Below are 11240 nucleotides of genomic sequence, written 5' to 3' on the forward strand. Positions count from 1 at the left end.
GTAAGATTCTTGTATCTGCCCCTATCAATGATTAGTTTTTTTTTTTTAATCAATAGAGAAAAACCAGTAGTTCTTTAGTAGATATTGAACAATTTTAATGTGGGCAAGGCATTTATATATTATGATCCATTGATTTAGTGATTTAGTAATGTCAGTTTAATTATTTGGAAAAGTATAGATAAACAATGAAAATATTAAATAATGTAAATAATAGATATATCGGATATTTATTTTATTAGTATACGGATGATTATTTTAATATTAAAATTTAGAGGTTTAATTTGGAGGTGTAATGCGTTTTTATTTGATTGGTGGTTGTTCATATTGTTCAACAAAATCATTGTCCCCTTAGCATTTTCCTAATTATTTATGTTGTTAAAATGTAGATGAACTATCTTATCTTCTACCAAAATCTGTATCCACCAAAATTGTCCACTCCAAATGTTTCCTTGTTAAGATGTGCATGAACATAATGAAATGAGTCTTTTTATTTATTGACTATGACAGCAAAGATAGCTTGTATAAGCTATCCATACCCTTTGATGAAGAAGCTACCGTCAGCAATGACTCAGAAGGAAACCTTTCTAACTAAATAGAAGAGAATTGATGAATAAAAATGCAGCTGCTAGTAACTTAATAAAAAGTAAAATAATTGAATATGATCACTCGGACTACCATGAGATCACGCCGAAAATGCGCTTTAATAAAGAATAACCTGTGGTTTACGCGGGATTAGTTAGCAGATGCGGATAAAGTAGCTCATTTAGAAGAGGATGAGTTCATGTTCTTTACTCCACTTTCAATGGAAAGGCAAAGTTTGGACAAGTCAGTGTTAGGATTTGGTTAAATTAGTCCCATATTGCTTAGGATAGTAAATGGAGTGGGTGGCTTAGACTATAAATATGAAGCTAAGTTCTTCATTTGTTTTTGCACCAGTCAGAAACACTTTAAACTTGTATCTGATTTTTTCTTTTCCTTTGTACTCTTTGATTAGAGAGTGTTGTGATGTGTAGTTAGATATTTGCTTTGAGAGTGTGTGGGTGTACTGGGGTGCCGGTGTTAGAGAAAAAGAAGTCTATGTGTTGTAATAATTTTCACATAGTGATATTTTCTGGTTGTCATTTGACAATGGCCGTGGTTTTTTTCTCCGGTAATTGGAGTTTCCACGTTAAATTCTTGTGTTGTGATTGTGTCTATTTTATTTCTCTGTCAAATGTGTTTTCTCAAGGGGGAATGGTGTCTTATTCCCAACAAGTGGTATCAGAGCTTCAGTTCGGTGGGGTTTATTCTTAGTATGCTCTGTGGTTGCAGCCTAGTCTGACCTTTCACATCAGAAAAGAATTTTGTTTTGTGGCTTGAGGTTGATCTTTGGTTGCTGTTGTTGTTGCTAGAAGGCAGTGTGACACTGTGAGAGTGCAGTTTGGAAAGGTTCTGGCTAATGAAAGACTTGGTATTTAAGTGTGTCCATTGTGACCCACCTCTCTTTCCTGGGGACCCTTCCTAGTGCATGGTCTACAGTTGAGTTATACTATTCCAATATACGATTGTAACAATGTCAGGATATTCAAGTGCTGTGAAGCTTGAAATAGAGAAATTTGATGGAAGAATCAATTTTGGCTTGTGGCAAATACAAGTCAAGGATGTGTTGATACAATTAGATTTGCACAAGGCGTTGAAGACAAGAAGTATCCTTATGGTATTACTGCACTGCCATGGATAAGGATAAGTTGTGGCAATTGGGTCCACAATTGCACACGGGCATTGGTTAGCGTTGAGATGCAAGGTGTGTGGCGGAGTTAGGTCGATGGCTGAAGAACTTCTAGGAAAAACCAATTTGGAAGTTGCACCATGAATTTTCAGCAAGGTTTCGATCTGTACCAAGGCGAAATGCTTGGAGTGGTCTAATTCCAAGTGAGTATACTTTCATGGTGGAGTATGATAGTTCTCTGAACTATGATTGTCGGTATAGACAATGGCAGCAAAGGATTGTCAGTGTTGACAATGGAAACTGAAGATGTGTGACTATTTCAATCAAGGTGGAGATTGTTAGAATTTGGTTAAATTAGTCCCACATTGCTTAGGATAGCAAATGGAGTGGGTGGTCTAGGCTATAAATATGACGCTAAGTTCTCCATTTGTTTTTGTACCAGTCAGAAACACTTTAAACTTGTATCTGATTTTTTCTTTTCCGTACTCTTTGATTAGAGAGTGTTGTGAGGTGTAGTTAGATATTTGCTTTGAGAGAGTGTGGGTGTACTGGGATGCCGGTGTTAGAGAAAAAGAAGTCTATGTGTTGTAACAATTTTCACATAGTGATATTCTCTGGTTGTCATTTGACAACGGCCGTGATTTTTTTCTCCGGTAATTGGAGTTTCCACATTAAATTCTTGTGTTATGATTGTGTCTATTTTATTTCTCTGTCAAATGTATTTTCTCAAGTGGGAATGGTATACTATTCCCAACAGTCAGATTAGAGAAAGGACTATTTTTCCCTCCAAGCATGCATTCAAAGAGATAGTAAAAGTGTATATTATAAAAAACGGGAGATTAATTGTGTACAAGAAAAATGATAAGATGATGGCAAAGGTAGTTTAATCTGTAAGTCAGACAATTGTGGTTTATGTATGCATCAATTAACAAGGTACAACAGTATTGATAAATCAAGAAGTTCAATGACAATTATGAGTGCGAGAGAGGAAGCTTGCAAATAGAGCTGCAAACACAAATTGGGCTACGCAACAACTTGTGAGAAAATTGCAAAAGCATCCAACACTTGAGCATAGTGAGGTTGTTGGGTGGTTTAAATCCAAGTGTGCAGTAAAGATCCCTAGTGCAACAATAACAAAGGCACGGGGTGCTATTAGAAAGATAGCGGATAGAGCTATGAAAGAGCGATATTAGATGGTTTTAAGATTATGCAAATGAGCTTCTGAAGAGCAATCTAGGTTTAACAATTCAAGTTGGAGTACTTTCGATAACTGATAAACCACCAATATTTCACAGAATATATATATATGCTTTGATGGGTGTAAGAGGAGGCTCAAGGCTAGTTGTAAGTCTCTAACAGACTTAAATGGTGCATTCATGAAGACTTAACATAGAGATTAATTATTGTCAGCAATTAGACAAGATTTAAACAACCATATCTTTGTTATTGTATATGTCAAGATAAAATAAATTGAACGTAGTTTCTAGAGCTCATGCACCATGACCTGGGGAATTTTACAAGGAGAATGGGTGTGTTTCATGTGAGATAGCCGAAAGGTATGTAAATACATAAGGAATATTTTAATTTAATGAAACTGGGATAATTGTCTAATCATTATTAATCATTATTTGGTATTGTAAATGTTGGAATTTTGGGTTTAACTATATTCTTGCAACTTGACTTTTTGTGATAATTTTATGTGAAATACTTAGTTTTTTGTGTATAACTTTGTTTTGCAACTTACATAACCCTCTTTTGCAACCAAAACTCTTCGGGTTGAATATATATAGCCATTTATACTGGGAAGTTGTTAATGAAAGATTTGGTTAAATAAATTGTTAGTTATTTATTTATTTAAGGTTCATGAACTCTATTTTCATCTACATTCATGGTAAAAGTTCTATTTTCAGATACTAAAAAGAAGAGTTTGACATTCTTGCAAATATGATAAAAAGATTATTTTAATTTATTGTTTAAAACTGAAGGACTATTTTGATTAATTTAAGAAACTAATGGAATATTTTAATTATTATCGTATCATTTTTGTTAACGTTAATTTGGCAATTGACGCAAAAACTATTTTAATTTACAATTTAGAGTTGATGGATCATTTTAATTAATTTAAAAATGAAGGGACTATTTTAATTATCAAGTTAGAACTGAGGACAATATAGTCCTTATTTGTCTATGGGAATCTTCCATTACACCAAGAAAAAAGGTCTCAACAGAATCTCTTTCCCACCAATTTTCCTAAACCCAGCCTCCCATGCCCAATCATCAGCACGGTGCAGCAGCCAAGAATAACCATCGCTACCCGAGTACGCCAAAGACGAGAACAAGTTCCAACTCCACTAAGATCATACCGGAGGATTTCATCCCTTAAACCATTAGGAATTATTGTAAGCATCATAACATCCTTTTTAAGTAGCAGGTTGGTATCTCAAATGCAAATAATCTCCATTTTGGCTCCAACACTAGCAGATCTCATCCAGGGAGCAAACCAGAAACGGTCCTTAAGGGTGTGTGTGATTGGGGGAATTATAGAACATTTCCAGAAAATTTAAGTGGAAATATGAAATTCCTATATATGGTTCAAAGTTAAAAAAAACATTCTAAGGTAACTTTTATTGGTTGGAATTGAATTTCCATCTCCTCCCTCGTTATCTTTCATTCCAATGGGAATGGAACGTAAATAATGAAACAAAAAGACTAAATTACCTCTATTATTTAATACTATATTTCACTTCTTTATTTTTTTCTGAAGAACTAAATCCTAGCAGAGCAGTTTTTTTTCTAAATTAGTGAGCTTCACCAACACCACCGCTACTGGAGCCGGCACCGGCACCGGCACCGGCACTGCCGTTACTCTAAATAGAAGATTCCTCTCCTTCTCTTCTCCGATTCATGTTCGCACTGCTTTTCTCTGTGAATTTTTTTTTGAATCTCATATTAAGGTTTGAGTTTTTTTCCCAAATCAGTGGAGGCTTCACCAACGCCACCGCCATCGGAGCTACACCGGCGCCACCGTTACCCTAAACGGAAGACTGGTTTCCTTCTCTTCTTCAAGTTCATGTTCGCATTATTTATCTCTGCAAATTCTCTTTGAATCTCTCATTAAGGTTTGGGTTCTTTTTATGCTTTCTACATCATATTACACTAATTTCCTGCAATAGACTGCTAATTTGATTAGTTATTTTTTATTTTGCTTAATTTTTTATACGCTCTTTGTGATTAGCATGCAAACAACATGTTTGATGATTTGCCTCAATAAAGAGTTTAAGCTTTGAACATATTTTTACATGCTTAATTGGGCTTGAATCTGACAAAAACATATTTTTACATGCTTAATCTTGTCTTAATTTGACTTTTCGTGCTGTGTACTTCATGAGCCATGCTACAATGCACTACTAAGCTTGCATTACTATTGCTCTGCTTCTTTATTCTGTCTTGATGAATTTTACATACTAGAAATAATGTAAAGTTGTTTTGGTGGCAATCTAATTTTCAACTACTGGATCTGTAGGATCTAGTTTTCCAGTTTTAAAATGTATTTTGGTGTGCATGTTCTGGTATACTTGTATGTTCTGGTGATATTTGTTACAGTTTCGTATGATAGTGCAAGTTTGTTCAATTATTCGATCTACATGTTTACAGATTTTGGCATATAATAAGAAGCCCTTTAAGTTTTCCTCCGATGCTTCTTCAATTTATTTATTCTGGTTTATTTGTTTGTTGATATATTTTAGACTGTTTGAAAATTGAATTAGCCAACTTACTTAGTAGAACAAGGATCAGTTGTAATTGTATTTGTTGAGAACTGATATTTCTATACTGCTATTACTAAATTTGATATGTGATCATTGGTTCTTTTCTTTCTTATTAACAACAATTCGAGAGTGGAATGACTCTTGTATGATTCCTATGTACAGTTAATGTTTTGATTCAAGTGATTTGAATAAAGTCTTGAATTAGATTGAAGGATGACTAGGTGAACGAGCATTAGCTCATTACCATTAATGTACATGTAAAATTCTCTAAACCACAATGAACTTTGATTTATTTTTTCTTGATTTGATAAGTCTAAATGTTAGTTTATATATAAAAAAATGAATTCAAAAAGAAAAAATGTAAATTTTGGTACTACAATCAATTTTAATGCATTAATCTTTTAGTTGATTGACTTTGGATAAAAAAAAATGTAAGGTGATTCTCTTATAGTTATACTCTTCACTGAGTGAAGTCTTGAAAGGGTACAAGAGTAAATAGATTAACCGACAAGTTCATTGATTCCCCCTCCCCTTTTCTTTGTTTGAAGTTTCTGTTTTTCTGAAATGGGTGTCTCCCATGATTTCTCACTTCATTGGTCAATGCTTTTGTGTCATTGAAATGTCTCCATTTGGTAATAATGTGTCTCTGTCTCTCTATATTTGTGTGTGTGCATTTTCAAGTAATGTTTGTTTTTCTTACTTTGCTTTTGGTAATTCATTTGCTTTAGTTTTAGTTCTTGATTGTCACTATTAAAAGTGTTTTTGAATTTGAGTGGTTAGTCATTTTTTGAACTCTGTTATTTGTTCAGAGAAACGAGATTGGGTTGGTTAGAGACAAATACAGTGAATCTACACCAGTGTATCAGCTTCACAGATTCGTAAGTGTTCTGATCTGAACCATAATACATTATTTCTAATATAATTTTTTTATCTTACTCTTCTCCCTTCCTTGCTTCTAAATTTCGTTGGTGAATTTTGCTTATAATAACCGAGTTGAAAGACTTTTTTCTCTGATTTTTTGGAGCAACAGTAGATACTTTATTTCTTTACCTTGTGTATTCAGTATCAAAATATTTATGTAAAGCTAATATTCCGTATAAGTTGACTCTGTTGCTATCTACCAGTGGTAATTGCTGTTTATGAATTGACAAAATTAAAATTCCCCTTTTCCAATTCTTCTCTTTTTTAAGCACTCTTGCTAGAATGGTGTCTAAATTGCATATGATCTACTCATAGCATTGGGTTTAGTAGGTATCACAAGAATGCAGTTCATAAATTGTGCGAAGATTTTCTTATTTCATTTTGTTAGCTTAATATATTTTTCTTGAATTCCATTGTATTTGGATTTTGGAAAATATAAAGTGGTAATTCTTACCTTTATTCTTTCCACATTTTAGCCGGCTAGTAATCATTATATAGAATAAATAAATAGTAAATTCCTTTGGCTAAATATTTTAATATTTTTTTTTACAAAATGGATCCCAAACAAAAGATGAGAGTTATTGTTTGCTTGATTTTACATTTCGAATTAATGAATGACCTTATGGTTAAGTTGTTGATGATTTGTTATGTTTTGATTATATTAGAATTGAGAAAAGAAAAAAAGAAAATGGAATGACAATTATAGTAGGCAAGTAATAAGGGATGTTAGTGTCGATAGGATTATTTATTTTAGCGATCTAACATGTATAGAAAATACAAGAATGGATAGACGTACCTTTCATGCATTGTGTAACATGCTTAAAGTGATTGGAAAGTTAGAACCAAGTAGGAATATGGGTGTGGAAGAAATGGTTGCCATATTTTTACATATTATAGCACATGATGTCAAAATTAGAGTAATAAAGAGACAATTTGTGAGTTCTGAAGAAACAATTAGTAGGTGGTTTAATGATGTATTGCTTGCTAATTTGAGATGTCATAATCTCTTACTGAAGAAACCTCAACCACTTAGCCAGGATAGAATGGATGAACGATGGAAATGGTTCAAGGTAATTTATCTTGCTAACGTTATTAAACCTAATATGCTTGGTGTGCTTTAGGATTGAGTTAATTGATCTCTTTTTTTGGATTTTAGAATTTCCTAGGAGCCTTAGATGGTACTCATATCAAAGTCAATGTCCTTGAGGCTGACAAGCCTAGATATCAAAATAGAAAAGGTGACATAACAACCAATGTGCTTGGAGTGGTTGCTCCCGATATGCAATTTATCTATGTACTGGCGGGTTGGGAGGGTTCAGCTGCGGATTCTAGGGTATTACAAGATGCACTATTTCGCAATGAGTTTAGTGTTTTCCAAGGTATTTTTATTGAGACTTTAGTATGTTATCAAAGTAACTATTTGATCTTTCATTAATTTTGTTCAATTTTATATGTCACACTAGGTCATTACTACTTACGTGATGCTGGATATATGAATTGTGAAGGATTTTTGGCACCTTATAGAGGACAAAAATATCATGTGAGTGAGTTTAATCCACATAATCAACCCAGTACAGCTCAAGAATTTTTTTAATATGAAATACTCACAAGCCACTACCACATTTTGGACATTTAGTAACATTTTTCTTTTAACATCTGTTAAAGTATTAGTAATGGTCATAAAATTAAATATTAAGTAACATTTATTTATAAATGTTAGCAAATATAGTTAATTTTTAAAAAATTTCTTAGAAGTGTTATCTATTGTCAATTAAAAGTCACTCCCAAATAAACAAATCTTCAATGAAGGGTAAATAGAAACCACGCACGAGCCCTCTGAAGATAGAAACCACTCGCAATCCTCCTCCCGCTGTGGAACGCTGTAAATCCTATCTCGCTCTTCCTCAGATTTCAATCATCTCTTGCTCCGCCTTCAGATTCAAATTTTCGATTTCACTCTCTACTTCAGTAAGCATTTTCTTTCTTCTTTAATTTTTTTCTATTCACGGAATTCTTCAATTTTTCAACTTTTGCTGATTTCGATCAAGATCTGAATTATCGCTGCTCGTTATTGTTGCCTCTACTTGCTATGTTAGCTATCGTCATCGTCACTGTCGATATGCAGGTAAACCATCTGTTGATCCTCAGTGTGCTAATTTAGGTTATGAATTCATGACAGATCCTCAAAGTGATGAGTATTTTTTGTGATTCTTTGAGTTGTTAGGAACAAAAAAGCAATATATCTTCATCACATGAAGGATAGTAGTGTATATGTAATTTAATTTGGTTCCCTGCAGTTATCTTTTTTTGCTCATTGATTGAATCTCTGTTTTCTATGTTGATGATTTGGTTCCTAAATTTATGGTGAATGTTGCTAGCATCATGCATTGCATTTCTTAAAATAGTTTGGAGTAGTTTCTTTTCAAATACTAGTCTTGTGGTATGGAGTCTCAGTTAATTGTAATTACTTATTTTATTTTATTTTTCTTTGAATTTATCTTTAGTGGTTTTATTTCTAGTTTCTCTTATTTGTTGTCATGTGTTTGGAGAAACTTAGGTTTCTTTTGCCATGGATGGGACTCTGCTACTCGCTTCACTTTCCATAGCCAAATCACCTCTTGAGGTATTTGTTTATTTGCAATTTATTGTTGATTATTATAAAATTTGCTATTATTTAGTCTCAAGTTTTTTTAATGTTTGTCATTTTCAGTTCAAAAGATTTTTATTTTATTTTGTGTGTTATGTAAATAGAAAAACTTATAGTATAAATTTAAGTTGAACCTACTAACTAAACTAAATCTGGATACCTTTGATCCTCTTGCTTCAAAAGTTGAACTAAAGAGTAATGTGAATCAGATCAAACTCGGCTAATAATAATTATAAGAAATAAAAAATAAATAGTAATGACTAAAGTATGAAATATATAATAATGTACCCTTGAATTTCCAAGAAGTGAGGTATGAGATAATGAACAATTCCATTAGCATAATTGGCATATAGATTTCTTAATCCAACACTCTGCATTCATTATGTATATATATGTTGGTGATTCCTACATAATTGCCATATAGCAATAACTAACTATTTCTTCCATTTATGATCCAAGTTTTCACATTTCAATCTGTCTGCTATTCATTTTAATTATTATTTATTTACTAATTAAGTAATAGCTAGCTATTTCTTCCATATACAGCATTTCACAATTAGTTTGCTTAAGTTTTCACTCATTTTAGTTTATTAGCTTTTGAAATGCTTTAAATAGTGCTATTAACTTCTAGTTAGTTTCATATTATTTTATATCCCCCGATAAACTAATTAACCATCCCTATAAGTCCTGAGTAGAAGAGGATTTAATTATCAACCCCTTATGACGTGGAAAAAAAGGTATATAAAGGCCCTTATTCCGTTACATAAGTAACATTTTAATATAATTTGATAATATTTTTTAAATATTATTAAAAGTCAAGTATATAATAGTAAAGTTAGGAATATTATTGAAATAGCATTTGGAATATTAAAAGCAAGATGGAAAATTTTAAGAGAAAGATCATTTTATTCTATTAAGACTCAAGAAAAAATTATAACTGTTTGTTGTCTTTTGCATAATCATATTAGAAGAGTGATGGTTGTGGATCCTATTGATGAGATAGAAGATCAAAATATACTTGGAGTAGATGGTGAGATGATCCACCATCTTGAGACGAGTGATGCTTGGGGTAGATAGAGAGATCAACTTGAACAAGAAATGTGGAACCAATGGGGCAGAAGACATCACGCTCAATAATTGAAATAATTTTTCTATGTGTGAGGTTGTCTGTCGTAATATTGATTTCATTTTGTTGATGTGTTTGTGTTCTTGTATAAGAGTTGTGCATATATGCTTCTTAGTGCTAGTAATTTTTTACTTTTGAGACTTCTTTATAACTTTCATTTGGATAATAGTAATACTTTTTTAGTAAATTTAATTGAAATAATGTTAATTTTAATTAAAGATATTTGTTATTAGGGGTATTTTAGTAAATTTAAAAAGATTAGAATCGATAAAAATTTTAATTAAACATATTTTTATTAAGGGTATTTTAGTAAATTTTTTATTAAAAGTATTTTTGTAAATTCAAAATGTAAAAAAATAATAATTTTAATTAAACATATTGTTATTAAGTGAAATTTAGAATCAATAATAATTTAACTAAAGATATTTGATATTGAGAGTATTTTAGTAAATTTAAAAAAATTAGAATCAATAATGGAATATTTTAGTAAATTTAAAAAAAATAATAAACAGTAATAATTTTAGTTAAACATATTTTATATTGGGGTATTTAAGTAAATTTAAAAAAATTAGAATCAATAGTAATTTTAGTTGAACATATTTGATATTAGGAATATTTTAGTAATTTAAAAAAATTTAGAATCAATAATAATTTTAGTTAAATATATTTGATATTAGGGGTATTTAAATAAATTTAAAAAATAGAATCAATAATAATTTTATTTGAAGATATTTGATATTAAGGGTATTTTAGTAAATTTAAAAAAATTAGAATCAATAAACAATTTAAATAAAGATATTGATATTAGGGGTATTTTAGTAAATTCTAAAAAAAATTAGAATCAATAATAATTTTAGCTAAACATATTTATTATTAGGGATATTTTAATAAATTTATTATTAGAGATATTTTGTAAATAAAAAAAAATAATGTAAAAAAATAATAATATTTAATTAGCTTTATATTTAATTTTAGTCATTAATATTTTAATTTAAATGAGTAAGGATAATTTTAACATATTACATAATATGACCAAAAAATATAAACTCAACCAAATAAAAATTTAGTTAT

At 31.0% G+C, this 11240-nt stretch overlaps 2 protein-coding genes across 2 annotated transcripts in view; both read left to right on the forward strand.

The window, feature by feature from the left end:
- Positions 1–6424, forward strand: part of LOC107490235 (uncharacterized) — an 18728-nt gene extending 12304 nt beyond the window's left edge. The window contains exons 7-8 of the mRNA XM_052254330.1: positions 4687–4827; positions 6285–6424. Of these exons, the coding sequence (XP_052110290.1) occupies positions 4687–4814 (128 nt within the window). The 3' untranslated portion in view covers positions 4815–4827; positions 6285–6424. The remainder of the gene's footprint in view (positions 1–4686; positions 4828–6284) is intronic.
- An 833-nt stretch (positions 6425–7257) lies between these two features.
- Positions 7258–10281, forward strand: LOC107490727 (protein ALP1-like). Its single transcript, XM_052254328.1, has 6 exons — positions 7258–7466; positions 7553–7775; positions 7860–7936; positions 8215–8364; positions 8954–9019; positions 10012–10281. The coding sequence occupies exons 1-6, from the start codon at positions 7266–7268 to the stop codon at positions 10036–10038; spliced, it is 744 nt and encodes a 247-aa protein (XP_052110288.1). The 5' UTR covers positions 7258–7265; the 3' UTR covers positions 10039–10281.
- The last annotated feature ends 959 nt before the right edge of the window (positions 10282–11240 follow it).

This window comes from Arachis duranensis, chromosome 1, assembly GCF_000817695.3.
Source record: "Arachis duranensis cultivar V14167 chromosome 1, aradu.V14167.gnm2.J7QH, whole genome shotgun sequence".
Classification (NCBI taxonomy): Eukaryota; Viridiplantae; Streptophyta; class Magnoliopsida; order Fabales; family Fabaceae; genus Arachis; species Arachis duranensis.